Source organism: Grus americana, chromosome 1 (assembly GCF_028858705.1).
Source record: "Grus americana isolate bGruAme1 chromosome 1, bGruAme1.mat, whole genome shotgun sequence".
Taxonomy (NCBI): Eukaryota; Metazoa; Chordata; class Aves; order Gruiformes; family Gruidae; genus Grus; species Grus americana.
In genome coordinates, this window is record NC_072852.1 from 67,691,387 (window position 1) to 67,716,305 (window position 24,919).

At 40.3% G+C, this 24,919-nt stretch overlaps 1 protein-coding gene across 2 annotated transcripts in view; it reads left to right on the forward strand.

Moving 5' to 3' along the window:
* The first annotated feature begins 1,391 nt into the window (after positions 1–1,391).
* Positions 1,392–24,919, forward strand: part of IPO8 (importin 8) — a 53,025-nt gene continuing 29,497 nt past the window's right edge. For both annotated transcript variants that reach the window (XM_054841951.1, XM_054841959.1), the window contains exons 1-10: positions 1,392–1,573; positions 9,934–10,015; positions 12,101–12,257; positions 15,856–16,014; positions 16,972–17,128; positions 18,191–18,280; positions 19,119–19,213; positions 19,796–19,880; positions 22,418–22,552; positions 23,406–23,505. In XM_054841951.1, coding sequence (XP_054697926.1) covers positions 1,490–1,573; positions 9,934–10,015; positions 12,101–12,257; positions 15,856–16,014; positions 16,972–17,128; positions 18,191–18,280; positions 19,119–19,213; positions 19,796–19,880; positions 22,418–22,552; positions 23,406–23,505 — 1,144 coding nt within the window. In that variant the 5' untranslated portion in view covers positions 1,392–1,489. The remainder of the gene's footprint in view (positions 1,574–9,933; positions 10,016–12,100; positions 12,258–15,855; positions 16,015–16,971; positions 17,129–18,190; positions 18,281–19,118; positions 19,214–19,795; positions 19,881–22,417; positions 22,553–23,405; positions 23,506–24,919) is intronic.

Sequence of the window (24,919 nt, forward strand, 5' to 3'; positions counted from 1 at the left end):
TCCAAAACACAGCACATAGCCTTTCTGTTATTTCTACAGTTTAATAACATATCTCTGGTTTGTAATGTTATGTAAAACATCACCTGCAGAAGTAACCGAAGGTTTTGGCTAAGATTGTATCAGTCATGAGTTTTTTCTGGCATGTTGTGAACTGCACCTCTGATAGTTATCTTATACCTGCACAGTTGTTTACATCTTCCTTTGGTTCACCTGCATGTTCTAGGACTTAAGGGGAGAAATTGGACAGCAGCACAGAATCACAGTGGGGCAAATGCCTATGGTTAGAAGTGGCGTTTGTATATTCCTGACAACCTGAGTGGTAAGCATGTTCCACACACTGTCACATGCAAACACCATTAAGATAAGCAAACCACTTTCAGGGTCTACTAATCTACATAGTGATGAGGCCAAGTATCAGAAGCACAGTAGGAATCATCATGTGCGCCCCAACTGCACGTTTTAGGAAGCTCCTTGCAGCAAATCTCTTTCTTCCTGCATTTTGCACGCCTGACTTGTGCAGGTACCTTAGGTACCTGGATAACCATGTGAATAATGTCAGTTCTCCACGACGGAACTGGCCTCCCCACCATCCAGTCTTGGTGTTCTCACTTTAATTCTTGTGCAAATAACTCACGCGGTAGCAAATACTGAACAATCAAGGCTGATACGCAAGCTGGAAAGCTACTAGAAAATGGAGTAAACTATTAAGAAGGAAAACTAGGATTAATTTTAAGTACAGCACAAGTATGTGCTGGCAAAGATGGCGCAGAGGGTCTGGCAGCATCCCGCAGGCCGGGCAACAAAACGCCTGTGAGCCTGGCGTGCCTTAGCGCTGCCACTCACTGGAAGGTACCAGAAGAGGCCACCAAGCAGCGATGGACAGAGGAACCTCAACACAACTGCAGCAGTGGCCGCTGCACGCTGGCTGCAGTGCTGGGCCCCTGCCTCCCCTGGCCCAGCCGCCGCGGCTGCCCGGGCCTGCTCCCTGCCGGGGTCCTGAGCCGCGGGGCTCGCCTTCCCCTCCATCGCCATGAGAGCGGCGGTTTGCTATCAGCCGAGTCTCCGGCTGCTGTCTCCAGGGATGGAGAACGGGGCAGGCGTCCCCGGAGGCAGAGGCTGCAGCAGAGGAGCCATCAGCCGCCTCGCCACCGCCCCCCCTGCTTCTTCCTCCGTACCACGACATGGCCACCCCCTAGCCCCACCCACCGCGAGCCGCCCCGACTGACTTTTATCCGTACAACAAGATGGCGGCCACCTCTCGCAGACCTCTGCACGAAGCCAGAAGGCGGCGCTGCGGCCGTAAAGCAGTGCCCGTTTCCCGACACCCAGCTGTCGCAAACCGGTGAATGGCTCTGGAGAGGGACCGGGGGGGCTGGGGGACACGAGCCTGTGATTGTGGCACGGGGGGGCGGCGGCGCTAGCGGCGGCGGCTCCTCTTCCTGCTCCTGCGCTCGGGAAAGCGCTGCCTGCCGGCGAGGGGAGGGGGACGATGGATCCCAACAGGATCATCCAGGCTCTGAAGGGCACCATAGACCCCAAACTGCGCATCGCCGCCGAGAACGAGCTCAATCAGGTGAGGGGGGCGGCCTGCCCCGCCCCGCCGTGCCTCACCCCGGCCACCGCGCGGCACGGGGTCGCCCGGCCCCGCCGGAAGGGGCGGGGGGGGGTGGGGGGGTGTCGGGGTGCGCCCCCTCCTCCGTGCCGAGGCGCTGCGACCGCCCGCTCCGCAGCGAGGGGCTGTGGGGAGGGGGGCCGCGCCGCTGCCCTCACCCTGCGCGGGCTGCAGCGGAAAGCGGGGTCGGGTCGGGGGCGGCGGCGGCATCCCCCCCGCCGGAGCGGGCGCTTCCGCGCCGGCTGTCAGCGGTCGCCCCGCTGGCTCAGGCGCTCGGCCGCAGCGCCGGGCGGGGGCGGCCTGGCAGCGGGAGGCAGGGCCGCCCCGGTCCGGCTGCCGGGACCCCCGGGGCGGGGTCTGCCGCTGCGAGACGGGCCGGCTCTCGGAGCCTCAGGGTGGCGGGCGCGGAGCGCGGCCCCGGCGGCCCCGGCTCCGCGCAGGAGGTGCCCGGCTGCCGGCGGCTGGGCGGGATCGCTGCCCTCGCTCAATGCTGTCCTCGGTTTGGTGACCCGGGAGCAGGGCGCACCGAAGTGAAGTGCGGCGACCTAACCCTCGGCGTGGCCTGAGCACTGGCGTTCGGTGCTGGAAGGCGCGACACTGAGCTCCGCTCTGCTCACATCTTTCTCTTGCTCTTACAGATCATAGACGGCAGTGACTGTCAGGGATTCATTTTGTCCCGTTCAGCAGTACACCGAGTAAAACTTTGCGAAAGGCACATTAGGTTTTTGTGGGTAGTATTTATCACAGCATCCCGCAGTTAATGTAGCGGCAGTATGCGCTGAATCAAAACTGTGACCACAATCTCGATTTGGGCATTTGAAAAAAGAGAAAGTTCCCTTGCACAAGGTTAACAAAGCTCTAAGCTCTATATTTCGATGGAATATTTGATCAATTCTATTCGAGGACTTGGATTTTTCAACTCTTGGTGTGTTACCAAAACGGTCCGTGAGAATTGACTGTCAGGAATTACTGCTACTTCAGGATTGCTCCTCCAGCTTAATTTTCTATTTAGGCAAGTTAAAACTCCTTCTAAATTAGCTATAGCTAATCTTTGCTTTAGCAGTTGGCAAGTTCCTTTAGTAAATCAATGGATTAAGTGCTGGGCATTGAGAATGCTTTTGCGGATAGATACAAATGCAAAACTTTTTTTCTTCTTTATTTGGTGTAGTTACTTTAAAAATTCATCAGTACCTATTTTTATCCCTACTATTAAGGACTGAGAGGGAAATGATAAATATTTGTCAGCAGCCTGTTGCACAGGAATCAAAACTACAATAATGAAGTGCTGCATGTTTGGCAGGCTCAGAACAAAGAGGCAGCTGTCTGGATTCCTGGGTCCTGCTCCTAACACTGTTGTTTTAACAGCACCAATGAGTACTGTGAAGCTCAGGAAAAGTTTTGAAAGCGTTTTAGGATTGAAATCTGTAAAATGTTTTAAGTTCAAGTGATGGGTAACGTAATTTGCGTGAAAGACCCAAGTTTTAGTTTCAAGGTTGTAAGTGTATTTATCGAGAACAGGTTGCGATACAGATTTTTATTTAAAATAGCTGACGTATTTTCTCTTTCATAACTATTATAAGGAATGAATCTTGAAATTACCTATTGAAATCTTGAAAATACCTATTATTGTGTAGGCTTCCTGTTACTAAATGAAGCATGATGTATCTGACTGACATAATGTACTGATGCAGTGCTGGGTTTGACAGGACTCTTTGGATGAGTGGAACAAAAGTGCTCCTGAGGAATGTCGCTTAACGTGGGCCTTTGACATCTTGAAGCCTTTCAGTGCTTTTGAAGCAAGACTTCAAAGCAACATGTCAGACTCCCATGTATCTAATGATAGTGTTGACATGTAACTGTGTTCCTGCAAGTACTGGAATCCAGATGCTATTCTAGCATTTATCTTGTTCTAGCAAAGGAACCAATCCACCAACCAAACAGAAAACCCTCCAATGATAAGTACTGAAGTGGTAATACAACACCTGGCTAAACAGAACAAGGGTCACCTTTATTCTGTGCACTAGTGAAGGTGGTGCTGCTCCTGATACACGCTGATGCATATTGAGCTAAAACTTCTCTTGTGTTAGCCCCTCTGCAGTGTACATTTGCTTTCAAGTTTCAATCCAGGTAGTTACAGAAGCTTCCCAGAGAGTATAAATCCTATGAGTCCACCAATATAGCATCTTTCTTTAGGCGCCTCGTTGCTTGTACCAATACAGAGAGTCCTTTAGAACAATATCATAATAGTCCCAACGCCATAATTTGCTTTTTTTCCCCTTTATTATATCTATTGGAAGGCTGTTTGTGATTTTTCTTCCTCCTGCAGCTGGAAACAAGTGTTGGTTTCCAGCCAAAATTAATTTATGGTCCATTTATATCCATTTGTGCCAGCCTTACTTCTTAACTAGAATAGGTTTCTTGGTACCCGCTCTGACGCATTTGTCAAAGGGTGATCCCTACTGGCCTGTTTTCCTAGCCTCAACAGGCTGTGTTTCCTTTGCCTTATCATAAAACTGAATTTATGAAATCTATTAATAGGAGAGCACAGCTCTTCTCTGCACTGGTTTTCCTTTGAATTAATCTTTCTTGTGCACTCTGGTCATTTGTGTTTGCAGCATTCCAAAAAGTCCCACGCTCAATGCTTCACTAATACTTCATTTGATGCATCCTAAAACTACGGTTATCTTCTTCGTGTTTAACGCCTACATATTTCTTATCATTTAACATACTGAGGTCCTTTTATCCTATGGTTGTTCCTCACTAAGAAACCCAAGCTTTTAGGAGAAATTCCTGTTTTCCTTGTGTGCGTGACCATGTACTTTATCCTATTACCACACTCCATTTTTGTTGATGCAGTTCTAAAGATCATTCAGTTCTTTGTAGGAGTTTTCTGATCTTTCTCTTTGGATGATGCATGCTACTTCTGAGTCATCAACAAACTTCACTTCTCTCAGTGACCTGAACAGAAGTGTAAGTGTGGGATTTGTCTGAAATGTGATACTTGATAAACTAGAGCAGTAATTTCCTGCCAGGTCAGTAATCTCTGTTGTGTAACTGCTGTCATTTCCCTTTTAGCCTGTTGATTTTCTAAGTGTACACATCTTTGCATCCTCCTCTTTTTCTTTCATTCCCCCCGCCCTTTTTTTTTCTGGCTCTGTCACCTCACAATCGGTGTGCACTTCATGATCATATTTATTAATCACACTGTACTTATTAGAATAGTCAATTATATCAAGAAAGATATACTCAATTTCTGTGCACCTTTCTTTGCTATCTGTTCTAGGCCGTTACTCTTGTTAGGTCTGTCTCACGGACTTTAGGGACCTTTGCTGGGTTTAAATCTTTTATTTATTTTTAAAATGACTAAACTTTGCTTTCATGTGCCAGTTCTTGGAGTGTCGTGGAATGTACTGTCTGATTGTTTGAACGTACAAAGCCATCTCTGATTTCAATTCAGATAGAATTACCATACGATTTTAATGCATTAGTCCTCATTGGCTCAGCCTGCTGTAATACATTTCTTTGGCCTGTAACAAAGGGGAAAATAAGAAGAACACAATTGCAGAAATACAGCTGTTTAAATATTGAAAAGGACTTGCAGAATTTGGCTTTCATGGGAACTGAGAAGCAGTGCTGGAAGAAGAGAAAGAATTGTGAGAAAATTGCCCAAAAGCAGAAAAGTCCAGAATAAAGTTGAGTTTCCTTACATATCTTCCACAGCTTTGTTGAGCTGGTGGCCATGGTAGGCAGGGATCTTAAGGCCACTCTGAAAGTGGCAAGGAGCACCTCCTGTTACCTAGAGGAAGGAATCTCAGGTATTTGTATTGAAGACCAATATGATGAGGAAGTTGACTTGCATGGTTAGAAGTGCTGTGAAAGTGGAGTTTGGGACCGAACAAGTTTGGCAGCAGAACCCACAGAGGAAATAAGCTCAGGTAGGTTCTTATACGTGTTTATTTTCACTGTGTGCAAAAACACTCTGCATTTTCCCCTCCCTAAACGAGGGCTTTGGATGTAGTCAGGGAAAGAAGAAAGTGTCTTTTGAAGTTCTAGTTTGTTTTAACAACCTGTCTGTGGCTGCCAGCATAAAAACCAAAAGAGAAAATACTATTAACAACTGCAAAAATATTCCCAAGTGTGACAAATACTGATAGAGTTTCTGAGTAACACATTTTCAGTGCACAGCAAAGAGAATAAAACCTAGTAAACCAGATAGCTGAGGATTCAAATCAAATGCATGAAAACCTTAAAATAATCTTTGTAAACAATTAATTGCATACATATTCAAGGTACAGTTTTTTTCTGTGCATTTGTCTTTGCAAACAAAGATGTAGTGCCTTGATTTTTCAGCAATTTTTATGTGCCATGCTTGGATTCAGAGGTCCAGAGAAAGAGATGTTGTTTACTGCTGGTGGAGAAGGATGGTCTGGGCTTCATTTGCAGAACCTGAGGGAAGGCTCCAGTTTGCTGCGTCCATTGTCCTGTCCTAGATTGTCCTGTTGTTGTTCTGCAGGGGAAGAATCACCTTCCTGTGCCATTCTGCACTCAGCCACTGTGGTTGCTATCACTGCAGTGGGAAGGTTACTGACAAATGTCATTATGGAGTAGTTGCTTGCCATGGGCTTGAAATGCGACAGCAAGCAAGACACAAGAATTATACTTACTGAGATGTGTTTAGTAGTGTATACTGCACGATAACCTGGGAGCCAAATCTGAATGTTAGATGTGGAAAGTATTTGCTTTGGTAGGATCCATTTGGGGAAATGTTCATGTTTTCCCTGCTTATCTCTAGTCCTTTCTGTGTAACAGTGTTCGTCTTGCTGTTTTTCAGTGGCCCGTCTGAGGCTTTCTTGGGTGTCATCTGTTCTATGCCTAATCAAATGGAAGAGGAAACAGGCAAAAAAATGATGTGTTCTCTGATGTTTTGAACAGTGGAGCTGTGATGCTGAGGCAGGGAAGAATGCAGTTAGGCCAAAGGTGAAAGGACAGAGTGCAGGAAGCTGTACAGCTGCAGGGCACAGATCCTGAGACAGTGGACACAGGTGGAACAAGATCTGTGGGGCATATGCATATCCTTGGTCATTGCTGTAAATTTACCCCATTGCATTTACCAGTGCTGTATGCCTCTCCCAGTTTAGCTGCTAGCCTTGCACATTGCTGTATCCCATCCTCTTAATCCCAATGGAAATTAGATGAGATTTTTTTTTTTGGCATCAATGCTCTGATCTGTGATTCATATAAGAGCAGCCAGTATGCATTTTACACAGCTTTGAGATAATCATTCTTTATAAGTACTCATTGAAAGTTTATTTTTTCAAAACCTTTTACTTTCTTCAAAATAAGCATATGCCCCCGTTGATCAGCACCTTAATAGAAAGTTTTACCAAATCACAACAGTGTGAATTCAAGGCAATGTAATTATTCACAAGCTGCACAAAGCAGCATGCCATGTTACAGGAGTTGCGCTGAAGGTCTTTTTCAGCCATCTGGTGCCTCCCTGCGGTTCCTGGGCATGGCTCTTCAAAATCAGCAGATAGCTTTCCATTCCTTCCATAGGACTGATGATATTCCTGCTCTCCCTTTGTAAAAGTTCAGGTGCAGCTGTAACGATACAAATAACCATCTTGCTGAACTCATCCAGCTCTGAAGTCTCTTCCTTGTCTCCTTCCATTTACACATTTTTACCTAACAGTTGCTCTGCACCTGCTCGCGTGATACGTACAGCTTTACTCAGTGGTATCTAGGTGCCTGTGGTATGATTTCCTGAGCAAGGCAGGGAAGGCATAATGTCCCAAGATCACAATTAGCCTGACAACTAAACCAACGAGAATGTGCTGGTATAGGAAAAATGTTGCTGCAGGCAGCTTTTTAAAAAGTCCTCTGTTCCAAAAATTGCAAGCAGCATGTAGTTTTCCTGGCTGGGTTTATTGCTGCACAAGCGAGCAGGATGGTATTTGAGCTTCGCAAATACAACAGAATCAGGTATCTTGTTTCTAAAATGAGCACACAATCTCTGTGGGTCTCTACAGTGTTCGTGTTTCTGATAATGAGTAGAAAACGAAGCTATGTGAATTATGCTAATGACAGTAGTACAGAGTAAAAGGATTTAGTGGGAACTTGATACTGTACTGTGTCCTTGTGATCTCTTTAGGGATGTCAGTGTGCAAAGTGTAAAGAAACCCTCATAGCAGCGTGCTGGTAGGGATGGGGCCTCCTCTGAGACGCTGTGTGTACCTTCTGCGTAACATGTCTTTTGTCACTCCAGGCGCTCGCTGAGAGGGTTTGCTGCGCGGGCCAAATAACCATATTTGTATATATCCTGGCAAAACTTCAGGGACAGCGGTTGTGCGCCAGCACAAGTGGTACCAATAAAGCTTCCTGGAGTAGCAGTGACTTTAATGTAGATTCAGTAAAAGCTGTTTGCACAGAGAAAGGGTAATAATTTATGCTGTTATCACCGTGTCCACCCTAAATGTGATACTGGTAGGAATACTGCAGGAAAACAACAAAAGAACCCCAAATAAGATTGTGTTCTTAATCAATGTGTTTATAGTAGTAAAAGCTGTGTGTAGATTAGGTCTGAGAACAGCATATTAGCACTGTTTAGAAGAAAAAGGACGATTAGAGTTCATGCACATTTTTGGTTTTCTGTGCTGCTGGGATTCCTCCTGCTTTCCTTATCTCCCTGGGAGTTGGGTGTTGAGTGCTGGAGGATGCTGCAGCCTACTGCAGGCCCATGGGTCAGAACCCACAAACATTGTACAGATTCTGTCCGGTAGCAACTGAAGGACAAGCTTTGTACTCCACGATACTCGATTAAAAGGTGATCTTTGGAATCCAGTATGCTTCAGCCAGTTGATGTTGAAAGCTGGTATTTCAGCATGTCCGTAGATAAATGGAGTTCCTGTGCCGTCTGTTATAGCTTTTACTTTATTTGGAGCATTTCTGATGGATAATTAAAGTTTATGGAAAAGGGAATTGCAGGAGAGTATGCTTTTGATTTGCCATTACTGCTTTTATCTGAGATCTCAGATTACTCTATAAACATCAAATGAGTCTCTGAGTACAGAGTAGGTTAGAATTACACTATCATTATAATGAGTACAATGAGGGCCAGAAAGTTAAGTGATTTGGTAAAGTTATTGAATGATAGCATTGTGGTGCTGCTGTTACACTTAGGCATCATGAAAGCAATATAATTTTACCTCATTATGGAAATGTTAGATCAAGGAACTGGGTCCATGAAGAGCAGAACGTACTTCTTACTTCACAGCTCTCGAATGAGGCAAAGTTTACAGGAGGATGTAGTATACTTGTACTGAAAGCACAGCTCTGGAAACAACCACAGAACTGCCAGGAATAATCCGGTTGGAAAGATACACTATAAAAGATGAAATAAAGAAAGCTTCTGTCATCTATCCCTAAGAAACATCTCTCTTTGAACCTCAAGCACATGGATCTAAGTGATGAAAGGTCTGACCTACTAGTAACTACTGATGTTGCCAAGGCTTAGCAGTAACTGCACCACGCTGAGTCAACGATTCTTCACGTTGGAGGACCCCTGTTGAATGACAGCAGTATAATGCTATCAGATTTTCACATCTTTTAAATCTGGCGTGCTTTGCTCAGAAGTTCAGTGAGCATTGTTTTCTCTTTGAAATTCTTCAGCTGTGTGGCTGATGTAGTGTTTGAAAAGTTCCCAGGAAGGCTGTGCGTTTTGAAACGTTATCTGTCTACACTTGATTTTAATTAAAAATGGTTATTCTGCTGTGTTCCCCTAGTTTTTATTTTTCTTTAGGATGCACTATACATCTAGTCTGTTGAAAGAGAGCTGTAAAATATATGATTAATGCAGATGCTGTTTACACTTGAAAATAATTTTAAACGGTTTTCTTTATCTCTTCAAGATTCAGTATTGCTATTGTACCACAATCTATTTTGCAAATAAATGGTATGTATTAATGAAACATGTCAATATCCATGTGACTTACAAAGCTAAGCTAAATAATTCAAAGACAGATCTGTAGCACTTCGCATTATGCATTCTCAGAGTTATTTAAATATTCATTATCACTAATCTCTAATAGAGAGCCTTGTCAGGTTACTTATTCCACCCATGTGCCATTATATGCTCAGCTTTTACAAGTAATTATTTGGATTCCTGCAGATCTAGGTAAATCCAAGTGCTAAAACCTTATATACTTCATGAGGAGAGTCAAAGAACACTGCAAAATCCTTAGTTTGTATTTCTTATTCAGCTTTTGGTAATAAGTCTTCTTTAAACATAGTGATTTGCTAACTGTGTTTTATATGTGTTTCAGTCCTATAAGATTATCAATTTTGCTCCAAGTCTGCTGCAAATCATAGTATCAGATCAAGTTGAATTTCCAGTGCGTCAAGCAGGTGAGATAAATTCCTTGTTTTGTTTTCTTTCAGTTGAAAGTCAGTCTGTTAGTTACTGAGTATTGAGCTGTTGCGATGTAAGTAACTTCACGATTATTCTGAATGTGGAAACGAAAAGGATTGATCTTTGCCATTTCTTTCCTGCATGAGGGTCAGCTAAAACCAGGGGTATAGGGCCGAGTCCCGATTTGGCTTGCCTGTGTTTGTAGTGATCCCTACTGGATTGCTGTGATACCGATATGAAAAGAGAAACGTTTCTGCTTAAAACTGAGTTTCCAGGGAGCCTTAGGTATTCTTTCTTCTGGTGGTGAAGTAGTAGTGAAGCCAAGCCAAGTGGGAATTAAAAAAAAAAAAAAAGATGGATCTTATTTGAATAAATGTTTCTCTATTTGAATCCTTTTCCTGGAAAAGTAAAGGTTTCCGAAAAAATAAACCCCCCACACATAGTCAGTTGTGAGTGTCCACTCACAAAAGTAGATATGAAAGAAGGTCATATCACTGGTAAGTTACACATTTATAGTCTGAACATGTCCAGAAAGATTGCCCAACTGTGCATGTGAGTTCAGGTATGGTGTTGCAGTTAATTTTAAGGTATACATTTCTGTAAGATCAGATTCTAAATTCTCATAATCTGTTTTAACTACTCCTATATGATATTTTTGACAGATTCAGAAAATATCCAGCTTTTTCAAGAAATTGATGAATACTGTCTCATTCACAGCTCTGTTTTTATCCTATGGAGCAGCATTTCCCGTAGAAGCACTGTTGGTTTTTTTTACAGATCCTGTTAATCCCCTGAGTGTGTTGGGGCATGCTGACATATGCTGTTTGTCATGCTGGCGTGTATTTTTTCAAAGATAATCCAACTTTGAATGGCATTGTTAAACCTTTATGTAGTAAAGTTTGATGCTTAATCTAGACTCCATAAGGTCATTTTCATATATTAATCTCTCATTTCAGTATCATTCAGGAGAAAATAAAAAGTATGTAGGACATACTTTTGGGTTTTTGGTTGTTTTGTTTTTTTTTTTTTAAAGTAGGTGTATAAATTAGAAAAGCACATTTAAATTACATTTGTAAATCAACAGGTTTCCCTGGGAATTTTTTAAAAGCCAAGAATTTGTGTAACAGGAAGATCAATGGACAAAGTAAATTAAAGTCTTGGGCTAGTCTTTCTGGACCTGTTTCTTGTCTGAATATTCTGGCATGTCATAGACAAAGAATTGTTTTTCCTCTTGCTTCTATAAAATATTTTACAAACTACGTGGTTTTCATACTTTGTCATCACCAATAAAAAATATCGTACTCAAGGGTATCTTATTTATACTTTAAAACTCTAGCTAGTAATCAAACCAAAATAGTAGAGAAGAGTTTATTAAGAACATTCCTTTAATGTCTTACACTACATTTCCTATGTTTCCTAAAGAATACCTACAGGCATTTTAGTACTGAGGCATAAATGCTGCTTTATTTTCAGTTGAAGATTAACTTTATTTTTCATGGTTTTTCATGTGAGACAGAAGGGAACAATTCTAAGGGATTATGGGAAATCCTAACAGTGAGATAAAGCTTAGGGAATTCACAACAAACATTTCTGTCTGAATAGAAGGTAGACTGTATGCCAGTTTCATACTGGGCATTTCCCCAAGCAGAGCATCCCATCTGCATGCTCAATGATTTGTTTACACGAGCCTTCCAAAACTTCACATACTGAGCTTGAGTAGTTGTGTTAGGGATGAGTAAAAATGAAGATAAGTAGATTTTTATTTACTTGTTTAGAACGATGGAATATTATGTCCATATGCAAGACTGTTGTAATAAAGAATGTACCCTGATAGAAGCTGACTGAAATACTATCCTGTTCTGTTTAGGACCACGCACTTGAGCCTGATCTTGTGTGGAATGAAAAAAAAAATTTTTTCTGACTCAGCTGTGCTTAGTGTCTGTAATTGTTAAGAACTCATGCAGTGGTTTTCAGTCATCTTTTCAACTCTGTTTTACTTTCAGCTGTACTACATGCTGAGCACAGAGTAATGTGGAGGTGTTTTAGAATTAAATTATTATTTCCCCAATTTTTATACTTAGCTGCCATTTACCTGAAGAATATGGTGACACAGTACTGGCCGGATCGTGAACCACCTCCTGGAGAAGCAGTATTTCCATTCAACATTCATGAAAATGATCGTCAGCAGATTCGTGATAACATTGTTGAAGGAATAATTCGTTCTCCTGACTTAGTGAGGTACCTTATATTGTGTAGAGATATTTCTATAGCTCAAGTTTTCAGACCTACCGGTCTGGATATAGTTAACGCGAGAATCTCAATTTATTGGGAGATGAAGCGAGTTCTTGTTTTGAAAATGTAATGATAATCAATTTATGTGCACTTGATTTTCAGAAATGTAGTAACCTGGTTAAGAGCCTAGTGATGTGATTTATCCTCTTATGGTGTTGTTTTAAGTGTCTTATAACAGCTGCTGTAGCCACAGCCTGTCTATTTGGCTGATTCAGGGCAGATAGCATAGAGGGCTATCTGCAATACAGAATTAACCATTCAGGGAAATATTGCCCGGGATCTGTTTTCTTTTTTCTAGTAGCCCTTTTTTCAATTACTTTTGCAATTTTTAGATGTAATCCCAATATTTAAATATGTATTAGCATTCTTGGTTTTAAGATGTTAAAAGAATGAAGAAATGCTCTTTTCTGGGAATACCCAGAGAACTGCAGGCCGGTCAGTCTCCGTGCCTGGCAAGATTATGGAGCAGACCCTCCTGGAGACTATGCTCAGGCACACGGAAAATAAGGAGGTGATTGGTGACAGCCAACACGGCTTCACTAGGGGCAAATCGTGCCTGACAAATTTGGTGGCCTTCTATGATAGGATTACAGCGTTGGTGGATAAGGGAAGGGCAACTGACGTCATCTACCTGGACTTGTGCAAGGCATTTGACACTGTCCCGCCCAACATCCTTGTCTCTAAATTGGAGAGACATGGATTCGATGGATGGACCACTCAGTGGATAAGGAATTGGCTGGATGGTTGTACTCAGAGTTGTGATCAACGGCTCAATGTCCAAGTGGAGACCGGTGACGAGTGGCGTTCTCGGGTCGGTACTGGGACCGGCACTGTTCAACATCTTTGTTGGCGACATGGACAGTGGGATCGAGTGCACCCTCAGCAAGTTTGCCGACGACACCAAGCTGTGTGGTGTGGTCGACACGCTGGAGGGAAGGGATGCCATCCAGAGGGACCTTGACAGGCTGGAGAGGCGGGCCCATGCAAACCGCATGAAGTTCAACAAGGCCAAGTGCAAGGTCCTGCACGTGGATCGGCACAATCCCAAGCACGACTATAGGCTGGGCGAGGAATGGATTGAAAGCAGCCCTGAGGAGGACTTGGGGGTATTGATTGATGAGAAGCTCAACATGAGCGGGCAGTGTGCGCTTACAGCCCAGAAAGCCAACCGTGTCCTGGGCTGCATCAAAAGAGGTGTGACCAGCAGGTCGAGGGAGGTGATCCTGCCCCTCTACTCTGCTCTTGTGAGACCCTACCTGGAGTACTGCATCCAGCTCTGGGGGCCCCAGTACAGGAGAGACATGGAGCTGTTGGAGCGAGTCCAGAGGAGGGCCACGAAGTTCATCAGAGGGCTGGAGCACCTCTCCTATGAGGACAGGCTGAGAGAGTTGGGATTGTTCAGCCTGGAGAAAAGGCGGCTCCGGGGAGATCTAATTGCAGCTTACCAGTACCTGAAGGGGGCCTACAGGAAAGCTGGAGAGGGACTGTTTATGAGGGAGTGTAGTGACAGGACAAGGGGTGATGGCCTTAAGCTGAAGGGACAATAGATTTAGATTAGATGTTAGAAAGAAATTCTTTACTGTGAGGGTGGTGAGGGACTGGAACAGGTTGCCCAGAGAGGTTGTGGATGCCTCATCCCTGGAATTGTTTAAGACCAGGTCGGATGAGGCTTTGGGCAACGTGGTCTAGTGGAGGGTGTCCCTGCCCGCAGCAAGGGGGGTTGGAACTGGATGATCTTTAAGGTCCCTTCCAACCCAAACCATTCTATGATTCTTTTTGCTGGAAGAATAGTTAAGATTCACAGACACACTACAATCTATGATTGTTCACCATGCTAGTTAAAATGAATTAGAGTAGTGTAGAGTAGATTAGTGTATAGATGTTCATCTTTGAAAAACAGAAGAAAATCTTCCTCTTCTCCCTTCCTCCTCTCCATTAGCTAGGTGCCCCAAAATGTCTTTTTTTTGTCAGTAGTCGTATCTGGAAGAGGAGTGATTGACTATAGATTGAAATTAGGATTAGAGAAGACACTTTAAAAAAAAAAAAAAAAAAGAAACACCAGACTGCATTAGCATTGTTGTCACTGGAGGTCTTTATGAATAGATTAGACAAACACCTGCCAGGAATGCTTAGGGTATAAATGGTCCTGTACTGAGACAAGAAAATGAACTAAATCATCATTTCCAGGTCAGTTTTTCTAACATGATCATACGCAGTTGATTAGAATCCTCACTGAAAGAGATAGGTGCTCCTTGCCAAGGTTGTGCTACAAGGTAAGGAAGCTTGTGTTGTTTCTGTGATAATGTAATAAAGGCATGTAGTTTCCCCTGCCATCATGTCATAAATACCAAGGCTAAGTTTATACAAAAGAACACAAAATAATGGAATTTTGAGGATTTTTTTGCAAACTAGTTCAGGCATCGTTTCATACCCTAATATTCAAAATGTACTGACGTTACAATGACAATCTACATCTAAAAGGATTGTTGAAAACCCCAGGACAATCACCTTGAATAAAGCAGAGGGTTTCTAAATACTGGCTAAACTTGTAGATTTGTCAGAGGTTAAAAAAGTCAAAGAAACTTTACTGGAACTAGTCTGATGCTGTAATACTGATATTTTTCACTGTTTGCTTGTGAGAATAAGGGGGGAGGAGGAACCAAGGCAGCAATAAGAATAAACTCCAGAGGCTTGAGGGAAAGGGTAAGTTTGTACAAAGCTAAAAGGATCAGTAGGTAGAAGGCCCCTTACTGAACGACTTTGTAATAGTAGCTCCTTACGTAATGGACTGCAAGAGGATACTCAGGGAAAACTAAATATAGAAGAACCAATATTTTCTGCAGACATTTTTTTTAAATGCCTTAGTGGAGTCAAAATTATTTATTTACAGCTTCTAGTTCAGTGCCTCTCAGCTTTTTTAGTCACACCTCACTTTAGTCAATTAAAAATCCTGTCTTGCCTCACTGTTGTGAGTGGCATCTAAAGTTTGTGGAGGGAGAGGAATGGTAAGGTGTTTTTACCTTACTGGCTCTGCCATATGCTTCGGAGGTTGAGATGTGCTGTTCTAGAAGATCCCAGGAAAACTGTGATTTCATGAGGAACCTCTGGCTTGGATCATAACACAAGCCAATATTGTTTAATAAAAATGTACAAATTTGTGTTTTTGTGGTTGCTTTCAGCCGCATAAGCATGTAGAAGTATAAACATTCCTTTTCAAAGTACAAAGCTAGCTGGTTTCACAAGCAATTAATTGTTTCAAATATTGCCTGATGGGTGTGGAGAGGGAGGAGGAAGGGAGGAAAGTAGCTAAAATGTTCTGAAATCAGTTTCTTCCTTAAAGTTAAATCCCCTGGGATTTTTTTTCTTGCTTTTCCTCTGCCACTTCCCAGAACTCTTTCAGTGCTGTCAAATTATGTATGGTACTTATGATGTAATATGTATATTGTAGCCAATAAACCAAGATTTCTGTTCTATCTTTTAATATTAAACACCGTACCATGATCTTATTTACTTATAATGTATTTCTTTTTCCCTCCTACCATAGAGCCCAGCTGACAATGTGTCTCCGTGCTATCATTAAACATGACTTTCCTGGCCATTGGACAGCCGTGGTAGACAAGATAGGCTACTACTTGCAGTCTCAGAACAGTGGGAGCTGGCTTGGGAGCCTCCTGTGTCTGTATCAGCTGGTGAAGACTTACGAGTAAGTTGATGTCCATCAGTAGATGAGGAATCGGTACCTTTAGTCTCAGCTGATTACTGAGAATGACAGTCTTAATAGCACTGGCAGATCTATAAGGAATTCAGATAGAAAATAGGAATTAATAATTGTGATATGCTTCCTTTCCTGCAAATAAATCTATTTATCATCTTTATATCATCAGTGAATTGAAAGCAGAGATGCCAGTAATGATCTGTATGGATTTACTGACATTTTTTCTTGAGGCTTTGTACTTTTGATCTGATTTAATCTATCTGTGAAAAATTTCTTAAACGTTTATAACTTCTTTTGTTTGAAGATTCCCTAAATGCTGCATATATGAATGCAAATTATTTTCTACTTTTATGTCATGAATACAGTACTGTCGTTGTCATATACTCCTATTGCATATTGTTACCTGTACCACCTTCCTGATAGTCTAAATCCATAAAATGTAGATTAGGAGAAGTGTAGTGAGCGTTGTCACTCATTTTTTTAAAAAAATTGCCTGTTGTTAGAAACATATGTATAAAGTGCACAAAAGAAATGTAAATGGAGAAAGAGAGAATCTTGTCAAAACAAAGGAATTGTCTTTTCCTTTCAATGGCTGTTTACTCCTATTTGTTCAGCACCCAACTTGGATTTGGCATTGGTATGAATGTCAGAGAAATTCAAGTTCCTGCTCCTGTGAGCTGACAGTTCAGTAGTACAGAACATTAGTTCTTCCTCCCAATAGCTGCATTTATATAAGGTAACACTTGTTTTTAATTTCTCTATAGGTTAGAGAATTTGCACAAATTGTTGAGATGGGGGCTAGAGGAGGGGAGAGTGAATGAGTGAGTGTTGGATATTAATTAATTTATTTATTTTTAGGGTACAGAAATTAAATTGCTGGTGGGGAATAGGCATTAGAATCTCCAGTGTGTAGATCCTGGACCAACATTTTTCTTTCCTTTGCAGATACAAAAAAGCAGAGGAGCGAGATCCTCTCATAGCAGCAATGCAAATATTTTTGCCTCGGATTCAGCAGCAGATGATCCAGCTTCTGCCTGATAACTCCCATTACTCTGTACTGCTTCAGAAACAAATCTTAAAAATCTTCTATGCTCTTGTTCAGGTTGGCATCTGTGTACAGGAAACCCAAAACTTTTACTTTGCTGGGCACAACAATCCCCTTCCGTGCACTCATGGGTATGATTGAATAAGAATACCAATTTGGATAGGAAAAATCATGTACAATAAATAGCTTTTATAAAAAATATGATCCTTATAGATTTTTCTACTTAAAAACTTGTCACACAATCCCCCAGATTAAATTTTTAATGAACCTAGGTACTTCTGCACATCCTGCCTGTAAGCTTACTGGAGAAGTGTTCCTCTTTTTATAAAGTCACACATAACCCGATACAAACTATACGAGTATCTACACTGTGCTGCTTAGCCTCTGAAAGTGACAGTAGTGCAGATTGTAGTATAGTTGTCAGATAAGTGCACTTAAGTAGGTGGTGTTTCTCATTATCTTCTGAAGATTTGACAGAAATTATTTATTGAGGCACATGCATTTAACAGAGATGAGTTTAGCTTTTACAGGATGAGTTTGGTGAGGAAGTACTTTCAGAGAATGAGAAACAGAACTAGATCCTACATAAGGAGTAGTCTGAAAATTCTTATTGGGGGTTAAAAAGCTAAAATAGGTTGTTATTAGATGGGAGGAGGATTAAAAAGATCCCATGATCCTATTTTACTTTGGAATAGCTTACCTCGATATTTCCACTTTGCTTTGGGTTTTGTAGAGAAGTAAGATTTACTAGATAGTAACTAGGTAGTAATTAGGAGTACATTTCACTTACTAAAATGTTCTTGGTTTCCCCAAGCCCTGTAATGCGTGGACCACACTGCTGTGGTCCCTGAAAGTTAACTGGACTATTGTGAAGAAGAGGAAAAACCAAAAAGAAACAGCAAGTTCTTCTGAGGAACTTTCCTCAAATAGTGTCTGCTCAGAAATTCCTCTGTAAATTGTACCAAGAAGGATACAATTAGAATAGTATTGATATCTAACCTAATTAGTTTTAATTTTACTTAAAAACTCATCTTCCTGGGAATGTAACCACTGTAGAAACATCTGTCTTTTTCAGAAAGAATTAGTATTTCATTACCGTGGGTTTTTTTCTTATTTCAGTATGCATTGCCGCTCCAGTTGGTGAATAACCAGACTATGACTCAGTGGATGGAGATCTTCCGTACTATCATTGACAGAAACGTACCTCCAGTAAGTTTTAGTTTTGTAAAGACCTCTGATACTTGTGTGTTGGCATTTGAGGAACAGTCAGTGTGAAGATTTTCTAAGTGTTCTTTTTTTTAAAATGTCATCTATTTAAGATTCGTATCCTTGGAATTAGTGGTGTTTCTGACAGAAATGCAGGAAGATCATGTAAGCTGTCAAAATTTCATTGTCTGAGGTAGTGATACTGTGTAAACTCCAATATGGGCTATTTTGGAAGTTGCCAAATATTTTAGCCAGTTTCTCTCAAATGAGAATCAAAAGCTTATCACAAACCCATCATTTGTCTCCTTTCCTCTTTTTCCTTCATCTGTCCTTCATATTTCTTGAAGAACAAAATAAAAATAGTAACTAAATTCTTGTTTGTGTGTGTACAACATTAACTGGTATTTCCTAAGGGCTTTTTTTGTTTTGGTTTGGTTTTTTTTTTTAGAAATTTATTTCACAACTTTAACATAGTTTCAATGTCTTTTCCATTAGTACATGGTTAGGGTGTGTTTATTTGGAGGAGTTAATATCATGCTTAATTTTTTAAGCCAGAGTGCACTCCACTGTGTAGTATTCAAGTATATATGAGAGTTTCAGTTTTTTAAATATGCATAAATTTGAAGATTAAAGTACAGGCATTATACAAGTATTGCACATATACAGTTCTATTGACTAATTAAGATTTTGAAAATTCCTGAATGTTATATAACTGTTAACAGAAACAAAGCTTTAGTTGATGCTGTGCATTTGTATTAGCTTACTTGGCAAGGAATGCTTAAAGCATCATTTCTCTCAACAATACACATAGCTAATTTAGAATAAATTTATTTATTTATAGGAGACTTTGCAAATTGATGAAGATGATAGACCGGAGCTGGTGTGGTGGAAATGCAAGAAGTGGGCATTGCATATTGTAGCTCGTCTTTTTGAACGGTAACAAACTAACAAACTGATTAAAAACTAAGTTGGGGTTACACATCTGTAACGCTGCTTGAGGTGCAATTAGACAAGACAATTTAGTTGATTTAACAGCTCATGGTCACTGAGGAGATATTCCTGCTGCTGTCCTCTGCCTTGCAAAGTCACAGCTACTGGTCTGAGCTCTTAGTGAAATGATTTGACTCTCTAAAATGGCAAGAAACTAGCCCCACAGGAAAAGTACTTTTTTTTTTATTTTATATTTTTTTTTTACTGCATCCAGCTACAAGTGCTTATATTCTCAAATATAAAGGCAGGGGAAGATTTGAAAAGAAATCATAAACATGGAAGTTACATAGCTTGTGACAAAAAGGTGGCTATATTTACTTGACTGTAGTATTGTACCTTATAAGAATCTAAGAAAAGAAAAGGGAAGTGGGGCATTATGTGGGAAATAATGGCTTAGAAGGAACCTGTGGGAAAAGATTCCTTTGGGGATGGAAGACTACTCAGAGTCCTTTGTGTTAGAAAGTACTGTGTTTCCTGACACAGTAGACTTCTCACAATGTAAATATCTGTGTCCTCTTCTTTTTAAAGGTATGGAAGTCCTGGAAATGTAACTAAAGAATACTTTGAATTTTCAGAGTTTTTTTTAAAAACCTATGCTGTGGGCATACAACAGGTAAGTACATTCATTTGTTTCTGAGTTAGATCATTTTGGCGGAACAAATATGTTGCTTTTCAACAGTGTGCTCATATCGAAGTTCTTTCATTAAACAAAAATGAACAGAGTCTGGCAGGTTTTTCTTTTAGTGATTCAGAAGTTCTTGTGTTTATAACAATACAGATTTTCAGCAATTCAAAAAAACCCTGCAGGAAAATTCTCAGAAAAGGTGAGTGCTGATAAAACATTATTATCATCATGTATAAACATTCTAGGTATAGGTGAGAGAAAAAACTATTGATGTAGGGGCCTCATGTCATAGAAGGGTGTGTTTTCAGGCCAGTCTTTAGTAGCTACTTTTGCTGTGAGCAACTTAGGCACAGTAATCCAATGATACTGGTTTATTTCAGGAAGATACAAGCAGATTAGAAGGTGTCTGGAGAACAGCAATAGAAGTTATTTTGTACCTGGAAAGCATATTTTATGAAAATATAGCATAAATTCACAGTTTGCAAGGAAATTATTTTTATTGGGGAATGCTAATTATTTGTTATTAACATGGTGGTGTGGGGACAGTTCAGTTCTGATAAAGTTGCATAGAAGAGAGGCAGTTCCTGTCAAGAATTTTCTGTGTTTTTCTGCCAGCTCAACTGTGGGTCCCTGGGAAGGTGGGCTTCCAGCATCTCCCTGGTTTGGTGGAATGGCTATAGCAGTTGGGTGCCTGAAAGCCCGGAGAATGCTGGCTCCCAGATTCGGATGTTTTTGGCACAGCTCCTCCTGTTTCTCATTCAGCCTGCCATATACTTGATGACTAGGAGTGGTAGTTCCCAGGCTTTTGGCTCAGCTAAAGCTCTTGGGTGTCCAGTCTTTCAGGTTACACATTCCAAACAGGCTCCTAAGAAGCCAGGAGAACGTAGTACACTCTCCTGCTCATGATTCTGGGCTCTTGATTCCCTTTGGCCTGTAAACCTTGAAAAACACCTTGGAATGCTGTTTTTCAAGTGAAAAGTGTTTGGATAACGTGTATTTCCAGAATACACATGCTCCTCAGCATGCTGCCAGATGAAATACCCCTGACATGGCATCTGCAGGCTTCTTACAGTTTAAATTTCTTGTGTCTTTGATGCAGGGCGCCAGGCTGTTGTTGTCACTTGATGTCAAATTTAAACTAGATTTCAAAATACCAGGATTGGCTGCAAAACAAAATTACTTTTCTCCACCCAGTTTGACAACAGAGTAGTTTATCCATCAGCGTATTAATTCTGTGTAAATATGTAAATCTTAAGAACTAAAGAGAGGAATGGTTTTTGTAAGGCTGTAAGCATTAAACGAAAAGGAAAACAGTCTAATATCTATTCTAAACTCCTTGCAATGTTTAACTGCTGAGTGGAAAAATAGACTCCCTTGGGCAGTTGTCATTTGAAGTACTTAAAGTTTGTCTGTTAGGAGATTAGGCTATGTAGTAGAGGGAGCAGTTTAGCTTTCAAGATAAATGGACTGGACAATCTGCACATTTCTTCTATTTCTGGCTCTTAAATGCTGATTTGTCACGTTTCCTTGCAGAGTTAGTAAGAATTCTATTGTGAATATTACATTACTAAGCATTCATTACTTATTCATCAGTTGTTAAGTGCTGACATCATGTTAGAGTCTGTATGAGGTAGAGACAATTCTTCCCCAAGGAGCATATTGTATAAAAGACTTAGGATCAGGCTTAGTACTCCTAAGGAAGGACTTATGTTTAAAATAAGATTTATTATAGTGTTGTGAGAATTATGAAGCAGAACTGTCCTTCTGAAAATGTATGACTCAATATTTTGTTATGCACTGCCCTTGACTGTTACTGTTATTCACATACATGCTAATTCTTTACACTTATTAATAGTTATCTGCCATTAGTGCAGATCAGTGGCTTTGTACTGTAGGTTTTTCTTGGTAGAGTAAGCCTTTATATGAAGGAAGCATTGTGTGATGGAGTTTGTGATAGCATGCTAGGTGATGCTATCTGATGATTCCAACAGATATTGAAGTTAAGGGTTTTGCATCTCTTCTGATTCACAGATTTAGGTGCTAACCTATTTTTCTTTTCTAGCTTATTCTATTCTTATCTCTGTTCTTCCAAAGTAATTTGTCTTCTTTACGGGCCTGTCCTTAAAAAATGAACACAGACACCAGTAACAGATTTAGAAGCCAACCAGTTTGAAAATCTCACTGTGCCTTTTCCTTACCTATTCCAAATTTTGCTGAGGCCTGTGTAAACTGTGAGCCTGTGCATACTGAAGTATGTCTTTGGTTTACAATCACAAGTGATCACACGGTGGGGCTAGTAGTAAAGGTAAGCATGTACATAAATGCTTGCAGGATTAGATCCTTAACATTTAAATGATTTCTGATTTTAGGATCAAAGGTATTACAGTGATTACTAACACAAGAACCCCTGCTGTAGAACTAATTAATCTGTCCACGTACATTCACTGAAGAGGTGCACTGCATGTCTATGCATGAGTGAGAATTTTCAGTCTTCGTTTAAAAATATCAATTTGTCATTTCTTTAGGTTCTCTTAAGAATCTTAGACCAGTACAGGCAAAAAGACTATGTTGCACCACGTGTTCTTCAGCAAACATTAAATTATCTGAACCAAGGAGTTATTCACTCTGTAACATGGAAGCAAATGAAGCCACACATACAGGTCAGTGCATAAAACTCAGTCATAAACACTGCATGTCATCAGAGTGATTAAAAAACAAAACAAAACAAAAAACTCACCAGTTTTGCAGTTTTAAACAAGGTTTCATGAATCTTTTATGCACCAATCGATCTGGGCAAAAAATAGCATTTCTACACGAATCTGGTTGGTTTTTTCAGTATTATGACTACCTTTTATTGCAGATATTGTTAACTCAAAGATTCTGTTCCATAAGTTCTTTATTTTTATTTTTTAAGTCTGCCAGACAGTCATAATGTTCTGGCTTTTATTAGTTGCTAGTGTTCAGAATTGTCTGTAGATTTGGAAATTCATAACTGATTGTAGTGCAAAGATAGTTAGCAAGGAGAACATGAACTAGGAGGAACTGAACACTGTTTTAAGGACATGTATTATAAATGAACTAAGAACAAGTGAAAAGTTATTTTCATGCTTTTATTTTTTCGTATCATAAGCTCCCCTGTTGTAGTTAGTTAATCCCATGACTGTTAAGAGAAGGGACTCTGAAATCCATTCTCATGTTAAGTGTTGCATTGGTGAGGTTCTTCTGCAGAATGCAATGTTCTGCTGTTTATAGACTGTGTCCTGAAGTATATTTTGTGTGTGGTACTGTATTATTATAAAGTTAGTTTATATAATTTCTGCTGTCTGGGACTGTTGCAAAAGGCAAGTATGTATATTAGAAGTTTATTCCTGTTAGCCAAAATAAAAGAGGACTGGTTAGAAGAATTTTACTTTTCAGAAAAGTAGGTCTAGTAAATTAGTGCATAGTGGAGGGAAGCTGTACTGGACTTTGATTTTATGTGTACTTATGTGTATTTGACTTCTCTAATATTAGAGTATAACAGAAGAAGTGATATTCTCTCTAATGTGCTACAAAGATGAGGATGAAGAGCTCTGGCAGGAGGATCCTTATGAATACATCCGCATGAAATTTGGTAAATGTTTGTATTTAGCATTTATTTTCTGCTTTCCTCATAACTGTACACTATAGTCCCAATTAACATCATGGCCCCTGTAACATCTGGGTCTTCACCAGTGTTCTGAACAATAGGGGGAAGAAAATTTGTTTCTTAAATCTCACCAGTCTGTAGTTAGAAGAAGAAGGTAGGTCATGTGAGTTTTGGCCATTTGGCTGGTAGCTTTAAACTAAATAGTTCTCTTAACATTTTTTTTCTACTTCACATGGGCCCAGTGCAGCCCAAATGGACTAACTTGCTCACTTTTTAATGCCAGTTTCAGAATCCTGAATAGCAGATGTGCCAGCTGTCTGCAAGTTCTTGCAGCTCTCACTTTGACCAGAAGAGGCCTGACTTGCTCTTTCCCAATTGGAAATTGTTAATGTCTTCAGGTTTTTTTTGCCACTTATTGTTACTAAATTGTAAGATAATTAGATATATGTATTCTTTCAAAAGACACAGTGCAAAATCTTAGGCATATCACATAGGACCATATTATGCATAATTACTTTTATTAAAAGAGTCATGTCATTGAAAAAGAGAAGGGTACTTTAAAAATACAGCAATATTTTAGCTGGAAAATTCCAGCAAGCCAGTCACCACAGAGATATGTAGCATTTGGGAATTTTTAATTAGTTGATTGGGGATTAGCATATGTGAAAACAGAATTTAAATGTTCATAGAATAATTAAAAAAAAAAACCTAGGAGAGTTGTTAAGCAAAAAATTAATCACGATATAGTGTTGATCACTGGGGTACAAATATGTTGCTGATTTTTGGTATATGAATTCAGTTCTTTCTGTGTAACTAGTGAAGCCTATTTTTGTGTGTAGCTGAGTCAGTTAAATACAGATTTAAATTGTATTGTGGAAGGTAAAAAAAACCAAGCATGAAAGTACATTAAATTGAACTTCGGTGAGGCACATTTGGGTTTGGAAAAAGAATTCCAGTGGTCTGGTAGTATTTCTTAATCATGTTTTATCTTCAAGTTCTCAGGAAAAGTTAGTGTGTAATTTTAAACCACATTTTAAGATTACCTTTTTAGAACTTTTTATTTAATTTCAATTTCTGTAGTGATGTTTGGATTAGAACATGTTTGGCAGCACAGGTTTTTTTTTCAAGATATAAATTATATTTTCAATATGATTAAAGGAGGTTTACTTGTAATGAATGAAGCTAAAAAGCTTCAACTTTCATCAGATTTAAAACTACCCCAGATCCAAGTCATTTTTACATAACAAAAAGTTTTCCATGAGGTTTTAATAAAATCAGGCCAAAATTGCGTACATATGGTATACAGATGGTACTGGAATGTATTGTTCTTCCTATAGTGGTTTTAATTTACAAAAAGCCAGAATTTTTCATCCCTTAAATACATAGTCTCAAAAGAATT